This window comes from Pseudopipra pipra, chromosome Z, assembly GCF_036250125.1.
Source record: "Pseudopipra pipra isolate bDixPip1 chromosome Z, bDixPip1.hap1, whole genome shotgun sequence".
NCBI lineage: Eukaryota > Metazoa > Chordata > Aves > Passeriformes > Pipridae > Pseudopipra > Pseudopipra pipra.
Window position 1 is genome coordinate 31,632,958 of NC_087581.1, and position 19,278 is coordinate 31,652,235.

At 39.1% G+C, this 19,278-nt stretch overlaps 1 protein-coding gene across 5 annotated transcripts in view; it reads right to left on the bottom strand.

Moving 5' to 3' along the window:
• The window catches only part of TTC39B (tetratricopeptide repeat domain 39B), an 86,058-nt gene that overhangs the window by 38,404 nt on the left and 28,376 nt on the right, over positions 1-19,278 (bottom strand). For 3 of the 5 annotated variants that reach the window (XM_064642551.1, XM_064642550.1, XM_064642556.1), the window contains exon 2: positions 16,271-16,305. The exons of 1 other annotated variant lie outside the window; for it this stretch is intronic. In XM_064642551.1, coding sequence (XP_064498621.1) covers positions 16,271-16,305 — 35 coding nt within the window. Of the gene's footprint in view, positions 1-5,737; positions 5,999-16,270; positions 16,306-19,278 lie in introns of those variants that run through there. One more of the 5 variants, XM_064642554.1, reaches the window with a different exon arrangement.

A 19,278-nucleotide genomic window follows, 5' to 3' on the forward strand; every position in this document is an offset into this window, starting at 1 on the left:
TGTGACCTCCAGAGTGTTAAGTATGTCTTTCTCCTCTCTTTCTCTCTTTATTCTTTCTTCTCTTAATCTCTCTTCCTTTACTCCTGTGGGCAACTTAAACACCTATTTCCTGTATTCACTTAAATTATGGGTTTTTCACTTAAGTTGTATGGAGTTTGTGTTTGCTGGGTGTAACAAAGGTTCCCTCACTACAGCAGTGCTTGCTAGTCTCAGTAATCCGTTGTAAAGCTTTAGAGAAGTTGCATGTTATTTCTGCAAAATCCTTTTTGCCAAAATGCCGACTTTCTCACCAAATTAAAAGAAATCTCTTAGAGAAAAAATGTGTCATTTTTCTCTGGATGTGAACTCGAGGTATCAAAGAATCAAAGACTTTGCAAGGATTCGTGTGGGTGAAATCTCTCAAAGTCTAAAATGAAAGTGTACAACTGGTAAAAGTGTGGAACTTCTGGACCGGGGTGAAACAGTATCTTATCCCTCTCATCCATCACTTATATATGAGCCAACAGTAATACTTCACTTTTCTGCTTAGTGCTGTGCCAAAATTTAATTTGAATCATTTCATGAGGGACAATGTTATCTGCTATCACTTTTATCAATTATTTGCACAGAAACTAAGTTGCAACACAAATCATCAAACAAAAGCCTACTACTTTGTAGGAGTACTACCTACCTACCACAGAGCAGCAGGTTGCACTAGTCCTCATGGCAAATGTCCACCAAGAGCATTATGACAGGAAGTAAAGGTCAAAATAAAATAAGCTTATTGCCAAATCCTACTGAGATATTCGGTTAGGTCTATGTTTAATGCTCTGGATAGTTTAGTGAAGGATGGCTGAAGGTAGTACAATCCACAGACAGGACGTGAACATACAGGAGATGTTCAAAAAGTAAAGAAAATAGCTTTCTAATTGTGTGGAATTTTCTTCCTATTACAAGGGACTACTCTTAAACCTCACAACTGGGAGACTCCTGTATGGTTTGGTTTTAAACAACTACAAGCAGAGATGCATGACCCTCAGGAACGATTTCTGTATGAAGTCTGAAACTTTCATGAAAGCAGTACATCATTCTGTGGGAGTACTGACCTACGTAAGAAACTGCACACACACCTCAACCCCACACTATGCTAGTGCTGGCACATTTTTCAGTGTCTTGATGGATAGGTACAGGATACACCCTCTGAAAAAGCCAAGTGTGTCAGGAAAGCCTCCGTGAGTCTGGATTTTATTCCTCTGCCTATATGCATGCTATGCACACCTTCCACCTGGAGAACAATTCAGAAATGCAGAATCAAAGTCAGTAACCTTTCTCACATTTGGACCCTTCTTGCTGCTAACACATTAAAGCATATTAAATCCTTGACATTAAAGGTATCTCAGTATTTTTAAATGGCCAATCACATCCAGTTTATGAACAAAAAGGATTCTTAACATTTTTTGTTAGCTTAAAATGGTCAGGGAAAAATAAAAGATCACATGATCAATATTTTTTCCTAATGCAAACAGAAAAGTTGTTGCAAACTTTTTTACCATTTCATCTAAAGCCCAGACTTCAACAACTCTTATAATCACACAACAGAAAAATCTTAAGCCATATGGCTAGGTGTTTGAAATTATTTCCAATTTATATAAATCACTTCCTATTCCAGGCTATTATTATCAATATAAAAAAATCTAAAACCTTCAACCATCTGATCAGTATAGTAAATGATAACTTATTTTACCCATATAGTAAATCCACTAGTCATACCTCCGCAGCAAATTCTGCATTCATTATGTATACATCCCTTCTTATGAGAAGCATGAATTTTAGGTAAGTAAAATATTTATGGTAAAAAAAAATTCATGCTGATGCAAGACAGACTGTTCCCTTGAAGGTGCAGTGTCTTCCCTATTTCAGAACTTCACTAACACATCCTGTAGTCTGTATCCTAAACATTCATTTAAAGAAACCCAACTGGCAGCAAAACTATCCAGTGCTGTGCTAACCAAATTTGCAAACAGGCAGAAATTACTTTAAAGCTTACTATATTAGGATGCATTCAACATCAGGCAGATTAAAAAAAATCAGCAAGCAAACAAAAATAATTTAAAAACCCACAAACAAACAGAAAATGCACAACAGATAAACACACCCTAACAATGCTAATTTAGTTTAAATTACATTAGTTAACATTCTGGCAAAAACATCATGATAACACACTTATTTTCACTTATTCCTCCCTCAGGACTTCCTCTCACACTGTATTTAAGATCACATTCTATAACAGAGAGAGGAAAACAGCATTGTTCATACCTGAGCCCTTCCTGGGTACTAGCTTTCACTTGAATTTTTGAAGACACCTGTCACCCACAGGACTGGAAACAGCATAGGATGGAAACACCTCATGCTACAATTCAGTTCAGAGAGGTTGCACCTTCCTCCTCAATCCTAAGTGGCTATGAGATAGCAGCATTTAGTCAGCTATTTGTAAATCTCTATCAGTGAATTCCTGTATTGTTGCCAGAATACCAAGGGATCTGCCTATACTATCCTTTGATCAAGTCATCTCACCACTAGGGCATTTTCCCTTTCTTTAATAGTAATGGGGCTTTTGTTTCATTGTTTTGACGGTTTTGTTTATTGTTGGGCTTGGTTTGGTTGTTTGGAATTTTTTTAATTAAATTATTTCCTCTTGCTTATCTTACAGCTGTGGCAGAAAAGCTGATGCAGAGCAAAAGGAAGAAACAATAGCTAGCTGATATTATACATTTGTATACATAAAAAGAAAGCATTGAAAACTTTTTCAAAAGGTACAGCTGTAGATACAGAATTGGAGCTCTCAGAAAAACAGAGGCAGTGAGAAGGGAAGAGGTAATTGAGTGAGAAAAAAATGAGGCAGTTGCCCCTCTTGCAAATCAACCATTATTAAAATTATATGCATAAAAATGAGCTGAGAATGACTTCACAGTTTTAGCTCCACCTTAGCATTGTCAAAAAAGGTCAAACTGACAACTTTTCAAAGACTACTGGAATTTCACTAAGAGAGCATTTTAATTGATCAGTCATTACACCTTACCAGGTATAATGTTACATGTAATATAACAACAAGGCAAGGCAGACAGATGGCAGATAAAGCTCTGTTACTTACAGACCAGAAGTCTGGGGGCAGGGAGAGATGCTAGTATTTTAGGAAAAGTGTTTGCCCTCCCTTCTTTTTTTTAGAGATGGAAGTTCCAGTTTCAGCTCTTCTAAACAAAACAGGTTTACCTAGAGGTGACAACTGTTTTCTTTCAGGAGCTATTACTGCTCACAGAAGCAGAAATATTTGTAACACTGTCTTTTGACTGAAATGCATTGAAAACCCTCAAACACACTGAAAACCTTATATACAAACAAAAATTGGTTCTTAAAAGTCTTATCTGATCTTAAACTTTAAATGTCAAGATCACCACCTGTCAGGACACCAATAATGTTTCTTCTCTTTACATTCTGCATATAAGTCTTATTTGTGGTCTCAGACTTTGAGTGCCAGAAACCAGCCTAGCATCCACAGTGCTGCTTCGTTGGAATCTAATAATGAAATACAAGAAAGTGATCAAGAGATTTATTTAGCTTCCAAACATTTCCATGACTGAGTGGTGATGAGATAAGGGAACTTTCCTAGTGGTCTGTCTTATTGAAAACACGGATTTTGCTTATCTATATATTTATTATCAATCCCATATTTGAACACCACAAGAAAATACTGATTGCTGTATCCTCACATATTATTACTACTCTGCAGATGCTACAAATCAACTGAATAAGCACAAACAAAGAAAAACTTGGCAAAGTTGATCATTGATCATCTGTCTGACCCTCGGGTGCCAGAGGAAATAGCGCCAAGACTAAGCTTATCTTGCTGGCTGACCATCACCCGTCATTGCCAAGAGTCCACTCCTCTAAAAAAAAAAACAACAAAAAAAACCAAAAAAACCCACAGGCTATGTTTTTAGTGACTTTACTGTCTTATTTTTATTTTTAAATAAAAGAGACATGAGCATTCCCAAATGTTTCAGTTTTGGATTGATCATTAACCAGATTCAGTAAGCTAACAATCAATTTATTGCAAGTTGGGTGATTTTATTGTCTGAAGGGAAAAGAAACACTGGCAGCTTTATCTGACACCAAGTTCTTAAGTTCAACAGTGAATTGCACTTCATGTGAACAGAAAGGGAGACTCAAATTTTCCATAAGGACTCAGCGATATTGTGAGACATGACAACTACTTGGGTTACTATTTACCCTCCTGAATATATACATACACTTCATCTGATCACTAAAGTGATTATAAAATAATCCTATTCAAGCATATCAAGCTACTCCAGCATGAATTTGACACAGCACTGAAAAAATATATGAAAGCCTAAAAACTGTCAGCAAAACAATCAGATCACAGGTATTTAGAATTGACCCCAGTTTGACAGAGTGGGTAGAAAAAAAAAATCAAAGAATTATCAGTGTTGATTTGCAGGTAGGAGAAAAATCTGCTTTACACTATTCTGTTCAACACTAATGGAAATACACAGCAGCATAAAAGATTACCAGATTTATTAATAGAACTCAGTGGTTCGACAGTATTTTTAGATGTAAGTTTTAACACAAGATCTTTGCAGGTAAAGTGCGAACTTATTAGGTTTAAATATTCCTTATCAGACTAATAGTCTATATCAAATAATCCAGCTGAGATCAATACGTGCAATACTGGGTACGAAAATGATCACCTGAATATGGCAGAGAGGAATACTGCCAAAGCTTAATATACAGCATGTAGATACAGAAAAATAGATGTTCACCATAAAAACAAAAATATAACTTAGAATCTGTTCAACATTTTCTCTGGAGAGGAGGTCTAAATAAGACATGCTGACAAGAAAATAGATTGAGAAAGATCCTCTTTGAAGAGCTAGCATGTACAAATAATAATGAAAGCTTACTGGCAGTTTTACATGAATCGAATAAAAATTTCACTTATGCTCCCATGGAAAAAAAGAAAAAATAAATCATGCTGCAAGTAGGACACCAGATCAGGCCAGATGTTTATGGGACTAACACTGCGTCACACAAATACTGGCTCAGATCCAAAGAGACAATTAGGACAGTGCGATCGTAGCAAGATGCTCTTTCTAAACTTCAAACTAATTTACTGGAATTTATTACATAGTGACTGTACAGCCCATTCTGGAGATATTCTGAAATTACTAAAGTCTCTAAAAGGACACTGCGTTATACTTAACATTTAGTACTTATAAAGCACAGCACTGTGTTGTATGAAATAAATGTGTAAGTAAAATATTATATAATCTCAAATGGTTAAATCAGCACAGCTACCAAGAGCAGAGGACAGCCTATAAATAGAGAAAATAACTCTAAGTCTGATACTGTCTTTAAATTACCACATTTTAAAGAATAGCACCCCAAAATACACACCTTGCGGTGTTCTACAACATACAGCATCTGAGCTGATTAAGCACTGACATCAGCAGAGAAGCTTCTGCTCTCTAAAAGCATTGTTCACCACTGGAAAGGGCGGAAGAGAAACAATTACTTCATAATCCTATTGTGATTGGTTTTCCTTTATCTTCAAGGAAATCCATCTGAAAAGGAAATGTAGTTTGACATACCTGCCAAAGTAAATTTTCACAGATAAAATCCCATAAATCTTACTACCACATTTATGATTTTAGGGATTATTAGGCAGAGGTAATATACTTACAGGATTACTTCAGTTAACTTCAGGTAGGTAAATACAGTCTCTGTGCAAAAATAAGTGCTGCTTCTCTCACTCTGTCTTTTTCCACCATGCACACAGAGAGAAAAAAAAAAAAACGAAGAAAAGCAATAAAGAGAAAACTGATTGCTTTATTTCTCAATATCCATGAGGTTTCTTTAATGAATTATCAAGCAAAAACAATAAAAGTTCACATGCTAGCAGATGGGAACACAGGCGCTCTCCACAGCCGAATTCAAAAGAAATGTCAGTGAGTGGCAGCAGCTACAGTCAATGCTGGAAGCTGATGCCTCTGCGGGAAGAGGATGCTGGGAGATTCTCCCAATCTGTGCTGCAGCCTAATTCTAATCCATCACTCCTAACTGCAAGAAGAAAATGGAGACTTGAACACAAAGTGATTTATATTTGAAGACAAAAATGGAGTTACCTTAGTACTTCCTGAATATTAAAAAAAAAGCCACAGTAAAAGTCACACAGAAAAGGAAAAGTATACTAATGCAACTGCAGTAAAACTAGACCAAATCTATGAGAGTTGATAGCCAGCAGTACTTCAAAAAATAACTAGCTCATATTTGATTTTCATCATTTGGCAGTACTCAAACATATCAACACTTTTTTTTAATTAACCCTTTGACATTTTTTCCCAAGAAATCCAAATTTTTAGCTAGAGTTCCAAGACCAAAACAAATCACCAGCACAGAGAGGCAGCTAATAAACAGTTCTCTTCACAAATATCAGCAGCAAAATGAAAAAGTAGGACTGAGATGCAAAACAGCTACAACAGAGATAGTTTCATCCCCTTGGTCTGATCTCTCTAGACAAGGTATTTTGAAAGCTCAGCACATGGGAGCTAAGCAGCAGAAAATTAAACTATGTCCTCCACCTTCAAACAGTATCCTTTAAAGCTGTACCACCTGGAGTAACAATACCTATTTCTAGCTATATTTACAGTTATGAACTGAGATTTACTCACAAAAATGTCTCAAAGAAATCCTTTAAAGCACAATGCAGGAAACAACAGGTTTGCATTTACTTATTTCAGATGTGTCCTAAGTAGTAGTAGTAATAATACTTCAACCTATTTAAACAAATTTTGAAAAAACATTCTTGTAAAATACTGGGAAAGGGTTGCATAGTATTTCCTAAAACACCTAAGGAAACCTATGATCAAGTAAAAAAGGTTTTGTAAACCTTGTAAACCTTTCAAAGAGATGAGATGGGCAGCTGGAATTTATGGACAGCAGCACCTTGAAAATCAGGACATTTCTACCTTCTCCATAAAACTGTGCCCAGTACTGTTGAAGACCAAGGAGTTCAGAGATATCCAAGTTCTCCACCACGTGACTTGGAAGCAGTGCTTATGTGTATTATCAGTTAATATTAGGGGCAGTGAAAGTCAAAGTGCCAGAATTTCTGTCATCTTGATGGTACATGAAAGGCAGAGGAGTCTAAATTAAGGTTGACCAGTCACATAAAAATCGACCCACTTCCCCTCCAAAACATACAGTGTTCTGTTCTTAACACAGCATAAGTTGCAGGCAGTCCACACTTGATGGCTCAGAAAGTACCTTCCAGAAAAAGCTGAGTGAGTCAGGAGCACATTTCCACAAAACTGAAAAAAGCAAGTTTTCTGTCTGCAAATATCAACCAATGCTCAGATTTTCCCTGGATTGTCTTAAAAAAAAAAAAATGAACCAGTACCCACTCAAGACACCTTCCAACCTGATTGTTTCCCCAAATGCTCTGAGACAGCTTTTAATCATTGTGGGGAAGAAGGGAAGGCAGGGGGGACATGACACAACCAAACCAACAAAACATCACATTAGTAAACACCAAAGAAGTTTTGTTTGCTTAATAGTTTAAAATAAAGAATGAGGTAAATCTGGTTTTCAATAATTTTTTCCTAAAAACAATCTTACTTCTCAACATGTGAACAAGTCATAGCCAGCAATTTATTGTTTTTCTTCATCAATGAATTAAAGCTCATCTTTCCATTTTCTTATTTAAAGCATATTATGTGAGTTTAATGCCATGTTGTTAATTTATTTGTAATGAAAGAGCAAGCCACAGGGCAGCAAAACAAATATTTAGACTCAATTAAGACACATTTCTTTTGGTGAACACGGGATAACGGAAAAAACGGGTTGTGATATCTTTCTCTGCACCAGCCTTTGAGTAAAGTAGCAGGGTGTAGAAGGGATGCAGAGTTTTGGGCAGTTCTCTGTTAAATGTCCCTGAGTTGGTTTGTTTGGCTTTCATTTTTTCCTCTACTTCCTCTCCTGTTTTTTCCCTTCTTGCTTTCTATGAGCTATGGACACAGGTGGAATTGCACATTTCAAAGTCAACAGAAGATACCAATATAAAAACTAACACAATGTGGCCTGAAGTCTTCTACTCAAATACAAACACAGAGAAATCTTAAACCACAGGCAAAAGGTGTGGTTGCAACAAAAACAGAAGTGTTAGGAATGACATAATTACTGTCCAATTAAAATCCTTTAAACTTAAAAAGTTTATAATCCTAGAATTGTGTGGGGTAGAAAAAGATTAGGGAAATAAGGATACTGTATTGCTACTGCAGTTCCAAATCTTGAGATGGACAATACTAAGTAGCTACTGTGTCATATTTTTTTATTTATGTAGCTACGAAAATATTATCTGCTAGATACAAAAATTACCTTTACTGGACATTTTTTCCATTGACCTTGAAAGTCAAATATGAGAAAATAAAATCTGATCATTTAAATTGTCACTGCTGCTTCTCACCATCTTAAGACAATTTCAGAATCTGAGTTTAAATTTAAGAAGACAAGAACTGTTCCTATAAGTTTTTGGCTCCCTGAACTGGGGTTGCAGTTGGCCAAAAATCTGGGAGCAATAAAAAGAGTTTTTTTTTACTGTCAATAGGCAGTATAGAAATATCACTGGCCCGTTACAGGATGAGGATGGTCACCTTACAAACAGGGACAGAGACAAGGCAGAGGTGTTCAATGATTTCTTTGCCTTGCTTTTCAACATGGATGATGGACCACTGAGATCTCAGTGTCCTGAGCTGGAGGACCATGACTGCGGGGACAAACAACTCCCAGTTGACCCTGAAATTGTGTGGCACCTGCTGCTCCAGCTAGATCCCTAGAAATCTGTGGGGCCTGATGGGACTCATCCAAGAATCCTCGAAGAGCTAAATGGTGTCATCACAAAACCTCTCTTGATGATTTTTGAGCCATCTTGTGAATCCGGAGAGGTCCCAGTGGATTGGAAGCTGTTGAACATTGCCCTGATTTTCAAGAACAGCAAGGAGGAGGACCCCAGAAACTATAACTAAGTTATGGAGAAGATTATTCTGTGAGGTATTGAAAAGTACCTGAAAGACAGCACTGCCACTGGTCAGAGCCAGTACAGCTTCACAAGGGAAAGTCCTGCTTATCAAACCTGATTTCCTTTTATGACAAGGTAACCCACCTAGTAGGTCAAGGGAAGCCAATTGATGTAATCTTTTTAGATTTTATGAAAGCTTTCTGTACTGTCTCTCACAGGATCCTTCTGGATCCAGCACACAGCTGGATAAACACATCATGCAGCGGGTGAGCAATTGGCTCTCAGGCCTGAGCACATTATAGTGAATGGGGTGACATCAGACTGGTGACCTGTCACTAGTGGGGTTCCACAGGGCTCCATCTTGGGCCCTGTGCTCTTCAACATCTTCATAAATGACTTGGACACAGGACTAGAGGGTACATTAAGCAAGTTTGAAGATGACACAAAACAGGGAGGAGCTCTTGACTCTCTCAGAGGCAGGGAGGCCCTGCAGAGAGACCTTGACAAATTAGAGGACTGGGCAATCACCAACCATATGAAGTTCAACAAGGAAACTGCCAGATTCTGCACTTGGGATGGGGCAACCCCAGATGTATGGACAAACTGAGGAATGAGATGCTGGAAGGCAGTGTCATGGAAAGGGACCTGGTCAATGGTAAGTTGAATATGAGTCATCAGTGCCCTGGCAGCCAGGAGGGCCAACTGTATTGTGAGACACTGGATTATTATATTAATTATTGTCTCTGACCAAATCAAGTGGTGGGGGGAAGGGGAAGATTGAATTTCACAAAGGTGAAGTGGTGACCTGCTCCACGCCCCAGCCCCTTGGAGCCTCCTTGGGCAGCATGGGAGCAGCCATCAGCCAATGGCACATCACAAGTAGTGTCCCACACCATATCCTAGAGCTCCAGCCCAGGCCCATATGGGATGGCACACTGGATATCCCACCAGCAGGGGGATGGCCACAGGGGTCCAGAGGAGATAAAACCAGCACCACGAGGGCATCGTGTGGTCACGACTCTACCATCTGAACACACTATAATTCTCTCTTTTTCTCTCTCTTTCTTTACTTTCTCTTCTAATCTCCTTTCTTGAGATTTGGGTAACTTAAAGCTGGATGGGTTGGATTTTGCTAAATTGGGTTAGTGTGTGCTAAGCCAATGCTTTTCACAGAATCACAGAATCAACTAAGTTGGAAAACACCTCTGAGATCATCAAGTCCGACCTTTGGCCCAACATCACATCAACTAGACCATGGCACAAAGTGCCACATCCAGTATTTCCTTAGACACCTCCAGGGATGGTGACTCCACCACCTCCCTGGGCAGCCCATTCCAATGTCCAATCACTCCTTCTGTGAAGAACTTCTTCCTAATGTCCAACCTAAACCTCCCCTGGTGCAGTTTAAGACTGTGTCCTCTTGTCCTATTGCTGGTTGCCTGGGAGAAGAGACTGACCCCCACCTGGCTGTCAGGGAGTTGTAGAGAGCAAGAATATCTCCCCTGAACCTCCTCTTCTCCAGGCTAAGCAACTCCAGCTCGCTCAGCTGCTCCTCACAGGACTTGTGCTCCAGACTCTTCACCAGCCTCACTGCTCTTCTTTAGACACACTCCAGCACCTCAATGTTCTTCCTAATCTAAAGGGGCTCAGAAGTGGACATAGCCCTCGAGGTGCAGCCTAACAAGTGTCAAGGACAGGAGAAGAATCACTTCCCTGGTCCTGCTGGCCACACTATTTCTGACACAAGCCACAATGCCAGTGGACTTCTTGGCCACCTTGGCACACTGTTGGCTCATGTTCAGCTGCTGTCAGTCAGTACTCCCAGGTCCCTCTCTGCCTGGCTGCTGTGCAGCCATTCTTTCCCCATCCTGTAGTGCTGGGGTGTGGCCAAAGTGCAGGACCTAGCACTTGGCCTTGTTGAATCTCATACTGTTGTATTTGGCCCATCTCTCCAGCCTGTCCAGGTCCCTCTGCAGTGCCCTCCTACCCTCCAGCAGATCAACACTACCCCCCAGCTTGGTGTCATCTGCAAACTTGCTAAGGGTACACAATCCCCCCATCCAGATCATCAATAAAGATATTAAACAGAACTAGGCTCAACACTGATCCCTGAGGGACACTGTGAAATGCTTTATATTGCTTGAATATTGCTCTTTAAGCTTTTGCCAACTTCCCTTATTATCTAAACTTTGCCAGTAAAAGTGTGTTATTTGACCTCCTGATAAATGTGCGCAGTGTGTTCTCCTGTGTGCTCTCTCAAGTTATTAAAGAACTGAGAGGCCTTTTAATAAATTTGGCCAGCAAATTTTTGGAGCCTTGTATATTTTTTAAAGTAAAACCCCTTCAATGAGCTCATAGCTGGAACCTGGGGTCTTACACATGTCTTGAGGGAGCATCAGGCAAAGCATTGCCAGCTGGTCGAGGGAGGGGATTGTCTTGCTCTGCTCTACACCGGAGTGGCCTCACCTTGAACATTGTGTGCAGTTTTGGGCACTGCAATATAGGAAAGTTATTAAGCTCTTAGAGAGGGTCCAAAGGAGGGCAATGAAGATGGTGAAGGGCCTTGAGGGGAAGCCGTATGAGGAGCAGCTGAGGTCACTTGGTGTGTTGACCCTGGAGAAGAGGAGACTGAGGGGAGACCTCATTGCAGTCACAACTTCCTTGTGAGGGGAAGAGGAAGGGCAGGCACTGATCTCTTCTCTGTGGTGACCAGTGACAGGACCCAGGCCTGGAGCTGTGTCAGAGAGGTTTAGGTTGGATATTAGGAAAAGATTCTTTACCCAGAGGGTGCTTGGGCACTGGAACCCAGGGAAGTGGTCACAGCACCAAGCCTGACAGAGTTCGTGAAGCATTTGGGTGATACTCTCAAGCACATGGTGTGACTCTTGGTGATGGTCCTGTGCAGGGCTAAGGATTGGACTCCATGCTCCTTATGGGTCCCTTCCAACTCAGCAGATTCTGTGATTCTGTGTAAATTTGAATTTCGAGCATTTCCTCAGCTATTCAATTTCATTCAGCAGCAAAATACTCACATGTGCAGGTGTAACGGGAATCTTAACTACACTTCTGAGATGATAAGGATAACCTGCTCTAACTTCCTTAAACACTTCTGGCCCTTAATCTGTCACCCCAGTAATACCACACAGAGCTGCTTTGGTAGGATCAAGGATTAACGGTATCCAGCTTTGGGTAGGCAAAGAAAATGCAAAAGAGAATCAATGAAGCATTTCTCTTTTTGCTGAAATCGATAAAGACAGAAAATCCTGAGTATTATTAACGATCAAAAATCATCTGTCTGCTTTTCTACAGAATGTTAGCTTCTACTTTTTCAGCATTTCATGTTTTAAATGTGTTTAAATGAGATCTCACTATCTTTCCCCTAATGCTGTAACTGAGGGTCTGGTGTCAGAAATCTTTATATAAATAGGACAACATGAAGACTGCCTCTGCATATGAACTGCTTGCAACAGTCAGGCAGACTACTGTGTTTCTTCCCAAAGACAACCACAAAGCATCTTCTATAAATATACCCATGCAGCTACCATAATAGAGTTACACTAAATGCTGCTATTCATTTGCATAAGCCTCTGATATTTGGGTAGTAAATAAAATCACCATCTTGTCTTTACCTCAAAGACTGCAAGGCAACGTAAGGAAGATTGCATGGAAAAGCACAACAACTTGATGGCTACTTATTCCTGTCACATACAGATGACATTTTAAGGAACAGTAAGTAAAACAAGATGGGAAGAAATCCCAACAGAATTAACATTTCATACAAGTTCAAAACAAATTGAGAACTTCAGAGGATAAAATACATACAGAAATCTAAACAGCAGTGGCAAGGTCAGTACATACATAATACAGTGATGGTTAAAAACTGTTGGGAACTCAAACCACTTTTAATCTACTTGTAAAACCAAAGACAAGATAATTTAGAAAATTATACTCTGGCAACAGAAAACAGGAATATCTGCATTCTACAAAGAGATTTTCTGAATAATTCAAGGAAAAATTAAAGTAGCATTTTTTCAATATGTTTCTGCATAGAAACTGAGAATTATCTTGTTCAGTAAGACTGAAAGTACAGTTCATAGTTTTTCCACAGTAAGATTCAGGTACTGATGAGGCATTTTTAGCAAGAATTAAATAGAAGAATAAATCATAAATAAATCTGTTCTATCCATATATGTTTTTGAACCTGTAGATGCTTCATAGGCATTAGGTAACCTTGTGAAACACATGTGCCCAAAACTTAAAAATAAGCAGACGCTCCAGTGGAAACACGGTGAAATATCTGGTAAAAAGCAGCTTACCAACTTCTTGGCAGAGGCTTGAATTTCCACAACAGAAAGAACAGTTTGACTCCAGTTCCTCTGTTTCTTTTACAACAGAATACACCAATCTGAAACTATTTCTGAGTTAATGCAACCATGTAATGGTGAATTTACTTTCACATATATCCCACCTATTCTCTTTGGAAGGTTGAAGATACTGTATTAAGCCAATATTATCAAGCCAATACTTAGAAAACTGAAAACTTAGTTACTCTCATTGGCAGAGAAGATATGAAATTAAATGCTAGTGTTTGCTTTAAGTAAAATGGCAAACTGACCTACTGCAATAGCCTTTCTTTGGCTTTAACGAACAAAAAAAATTCATGTATAGTAAAGAACTCTATTTAAACGTTCCTTCACATTTCTACAAAACAAGTATTTTGGGCTCATTACAAAACCTGCTTTGAAGTTTACCACAAGAACATCACAAAGGAATCCAGACAGAAAAATCACTCACTGCCCTTTTAACAGTTAATCTGCACAACCCAGTATCTACAGGCAAGCAATATTTAAGGAATAAAGCCAGTGAGAGCCAACTTAGATTAGTAAAATCATTTGCTAGCATTTATTGATGCAAAGTACAGAGCAGTATTATTCCCTGTATATTTTACATGAAGAATTGCAGAGTGGTGTATGAAATACAGACCTATGAAGATCTGGTTGTCACACATTCTTTCCCAATTCTCTAAACTAACAAGATGACCTGACGGAATTTGAACCAGAACTGGTCTTATAAGCAAACATCAGTCTTTGTAGACACAAGTCCCTATAAAAAAGATCCATTTTAGTTATATTCAATTAGGTATAACAAACTGCAATAAACCACTCAAACCAATGCCAGGCATATCATCACAGAGCTGTAACAATGCCACTTTCCTATCCAAAATAAAAGAGACTGAAACACCGACATACAGAAAAATGTTGAAGTGAATGTTATCAACAGCAAAATCAAAACATTAGATACAGCTTCCTAGAAGGGTAAACCTCTGGCCATTCATTGTTTCAAAGTAGTCATGTTCCCAAATTTTTACTACTGTATTCTTAGTAGAAAAAACTGCCATTAATTCTAGATAGAGAAAGGTCAAGAATAAGCAGCGGGGCATTAGATTTAGGAGAGGCTTCCCTTCAGAAAAATTACCAGCATCATTTGAAAACTACAATCAAAGTGTTTCAAGGAAGATAAGATTGAAGACTTCCACGAAACATCCCAAGTTTTTTTTCAGTTCCTTAGGCATATTTTTTTAAACAGCTGTACCTTCTAAAGAATTTGAGGGAGTCTAATCTAGTGAAGAATCCTGGCCATATATGAAATATACACAATCATTATGTTCAACTCTGCCTAGGCCAGAGTTAGAGACAGCATTGGAATGAGTGCATGTTTGTGAGGGATGCGACTCACAAACAACTGGTAAGTGGGAGAGAGAGAGAGAGAGAGAGGCAGGCCCTGCAGCCAGGCCCTCTTCTTCTTCCCCCCCACTTTTGCAGCCAAGCTGCAGAGGAGGGCTGTTTTTTCCCCTCTCGCTGTTTAGTGAGAGTAGATGTGAGGCTCAGCATTGGAGCAGAGCCAAGTGGATGGGCCAGAGGAGGCTCGATTGCTAGGGAGAAAAAGCCCAGGCAAGAATTGGAGATGGACCCCTGATAGAGAGGGGTCCGGAGGATGTCTTGGCAGTGATTTTAACGGAGGACAACTGAAAACCCGAAGGAGGAATCAACCTTCCAGGACGCAGACGCTTGACAAGCTAAACTACACTGCAGCAGCCTACAAACCGAGGTATGACACTGAGAGGGAGAAATCACACACCAGCAGAAGAGCAAGGACTCAAAGCTATCTTCTTGGACTTCATGAGGAGGAGAGACTGCAACAAACAACTGGAGCTTGGTGAGGGGGGAGCGTTCGGGCCCAGAACACTCCCACAAGAGGGCCTCGTTACTTTCCAGCCTTGAAAGGCTTCTTTCTGGACTAAAGTTAAAGGAAGGGGCTAAAAGGACTGACAGAAATGTAAATATATATATAGTTGCTTTTACTTTGTACAGTATATTTATTTGTGTAAATAAATGTATATACTTTCCCTTCCCCTATAGAAGCCTCTGGCCTGAAAGTTTCTCTCCGGTGTTAGGATAAATTGTGGGAAGGGGTTGGGGGAAAGCCTGGGAATTGGATTTTTGGATTTCTAATGTGGCTCAAACTGCCACACTACTCTAGGTAAGATACAAACAGAAGGTCTGGCAAATCTGTAGAATATAATTTGCCAGGACCATGGAAGTTTTAGCAATTAAGTCCAAAGCCACTGCTGAGTTTTAGAAATCCAAGGATACCACTCAAAGTCCCCTTCTCATGTGCTCCATGGCACAAAAATGCAGAAAAATCCTAGAGAAAAACTAAAACCATTTACGAACAGCATCATGTCTTTTCATCACACTGTAAGTAAGGTGTTGCTTCAGCATGAAATTTAATGCCACAGAAGTGACTGTATCTCACTTCATTAGGGAAAAACATCTGTGCAGCAGTACATCATGAGGTATGGCAATTTCCATTTGAAAATCTTCCTTGGATGGTCTTGCACAATGTGTGATCCACAGCTCTTCCATCATGTTAAGCAACTATTTCTTCAATATGCAGAAATGTCTGGAGCTATCAGTATGTAACTAGAGTTACTAAATTTCCTATTTTTAATTCTATACAATTTTCACATTTGTTGACAAATACTTCAACCTAATTACACTTCTGTTTCCCGACTCTTGGGGACCTTAACTGTTCTGAAAAATGTGAATGTAGTCAGTGCATATAAAATGATATTTCTCTGGAATGATGTGCTTGCAGTATTCCATATGTATAAATAGTTTTAACAAAAATTCTACTTACACGGGGATGTTTTCAAAGGCATCTTCAAAATTTTCCTGCAGAAGAAAAAAAGAAAAGTTCAATCTAATGTGCACATGTTTTCTAACACAGCAGAAAGTTAACAGTACCAGACAGCACTTAATTCTGTAACATACAGTAATAATCAGAGTATTCACAATCTACTGACTGTTAAGCTGTCAGTGCACATCATTACACAAATAGATTTCCTGTGGGCCTACCATGTCAGACTAGCATCAGTTAAATTAAACAAAAGACATTTTCCTTTTCAGATTCTGAAACTTCCACCATATACATCACAGAACGCAATACAAATGTATGCCTCAGGAGTTTGTGCAGCACATCTGTTGTATTCAGGATGCACTAGCTGAACAGTATATCTACACATGAAAGAAAAAGTGTTCTATGCATGTAACTGATAAGCAAGTCCACCAGAGTACATATACTAGGTCCAGGATGCATTACAGCTAGTGTGCATATACAGCCAGCTCACACATTAATGGCAGTTATGTGAACAGCTTGGTCCAGACATCTAGAAGATGTTTCTTTCCACCTAGATTCAAAGCTCTTTCAACCTAAGTTCAAATTTCAAATTAAAATAAAGGAAGATATACAAATGTAAAAATGAGCAGAATGGCTCAGCTTGCAGGTCACCCATTTCTGTATCCAGTTTCCAAAATTGGTCTGTAGAAGTGTGTAGCAAAGACAAATGAGCAAACTGTCCTCCTTCACACACCCCTCTCCACTCCACACTTTTCAGCCTTTGGAGACTCTGAGAACTCCAGAGACACAGTTTGGCATCTGTTGATTCTGTAGGTCTCTGTTCCAAGTACCAGCCTAGTTTCCTCAATCCCATGTAGACTCCCTTTAATTCATGAGTTCATAACATTAGTAAGGAATTTTACAAGTCTGCCAATCATTTTGTGCAAAAAAATTGCACAAAATTATTTCTCCTTGAACCTGGTTCCTAATGCCTTTGCTTAAAAATCCCTAGAATTGTATATTCAAAAGCAGTGAAAAATCAATTCATACTTGCTCTTTCCTTGACACTTATAATTTTGAAGGCCTTTGTAATATCATTCAACTCATCTCTTTTCCAAGTCAAAGACTTCTACCTTACTCAGTCACTCTTCAAAAAGAAAATATTTCCTACTTATAACTGTGTTTTCCGCTTTTTCTGTAAGAAAAACTGGAAGCATGATGGAACAGATTTTTAACATATCCCAGGAAGATACCTAGAAGAGACTGACCCCCACCTCACTACAGTCTCTTTTCAGTTATTTGTTGAGAGCCAGAAGGTCTCTCCGGAGCCTTCTTTTCTCCAGGCCAGCTCCCTCAGTCCTCCTCACAGGATTTGTGCTTCAGACCCTTCACCAGTTTTATTGTCCTTCTTTGGACACGCTCCAGCACCTCAATGTCTTTCTTGGAATGAGGGGCCTCTACCAGAACACAGTATTTCAGGTATGGCCTCACCAGTGCCAAGTAAAGGGAGAACTTGGCAGCAGCCAATGAAATGATCCTCCTGATCTAAGGAGAACTGAAATGAGTTTCAAAAAGCTGAACAAAACCAAAAGGAACATCATGAACAGAAACCCTTACCCCTGTCTCACTCCAGATACTGAGACATCACCAGTGTTCTAATAAAGTCCTTCTCTGAAGACTGGTTGCCTCCTCTAGTCACTTGTAGACAAGAGGAGAAATTCAGCAAAATAAACAAATAAAAAACACTTATGGGTTTTTGAGCACACTTCCATTTCTCCTAGGATAACAAACTTGACAAGCAAAAGTCAAGGTACTTTTAACTGTCAGGTACTTAATAAAGAACAGTAACAAGCAGAAATTTACAGAAAAATGCAAAGATATCTGTGACATGAACCCTTGCAGGCTCTTTCCAAACTTTGTACATGAGCAGCACCTACATACAAGAAGAAATGGAGTGAGAATTTGCATTCTGTCTAAACAAGTACCTCCTCTGCCTGGCTTCCTCTGAATTTTGATCCCTGTTATTTACACTGGTCAAATGCACATCTAAACATTTAGCATAATGAAGTACAGCCTTGGTATTTTTCCTCACATACCAAGGCACAGGGAATAGTCACAGTCTCTCATGAGATTCCTCAAGGGAGCTAAAGACATCACTAAAGGGGACTTCTATGCTAAAAAAAAAAACCAAACAGCCACCAGCCAACCAAAAAACACCAAACAAAAAATCCAACCCATAGTCTTTTTCCGAAGTTTCCCATGCATTCCCATTCCCACTGCATGTAAAATAGGTATTAGAAAGCATTCAATTTGATATCTTGGTCCTATTTCTCCTGACTCACACAAGTCTGCAGTTGTCTCTACAGACTCTGAGATTCCCTATAGAATAGAGGGAATATACAGAAAAATGCTGGAAGCACTAGAAGAGAAGTATAGCCATTTTCTACTCCAATCCATGCCCATTACAACAAAAGTTATATCATTCTAAAATGTAAAGAAAAAAAGACTGCAACTGAAGTACCTAGAACAGCTCCTCCCAGATTAAGTTCTAGGATTCATCATATTCCTACCAAGATAGAAAAGGTGTGCAAAGTACTCAGAACATATTCACTTGTTTCCAGTAGTCTGTTAAAATCTACCTGTAAATTAAATCTGTTTGACAAAAAAAGTGAGTGAAGTGTTACATAACATACACAGCATCTTAAAGACCTTAAACTATATTTAGTATACAAATGTATATAGGTATGGACATAATATACGCCAATATAAAAAATAAAATCAACTGATTGATAAAGTTTATCTATTCCTCAGAGTACAGAAGCAGCCCAAAATGATGGACACTTTCACATTCAGTTAAAGACTAGTAAAGTTCTCATTTTCAAGTGCTCATTCCAACAGTTCAGCTTCCAGCTGACACAGCTGAAATGTCACAACCAGTCTCCAGAGGTGCTTGCTCATTTTGGTCTACAGCAAAGAAGACTACTGAACTCAAAACCAGTTTTACTTAGCACCAATGATGGGCTGCTTCC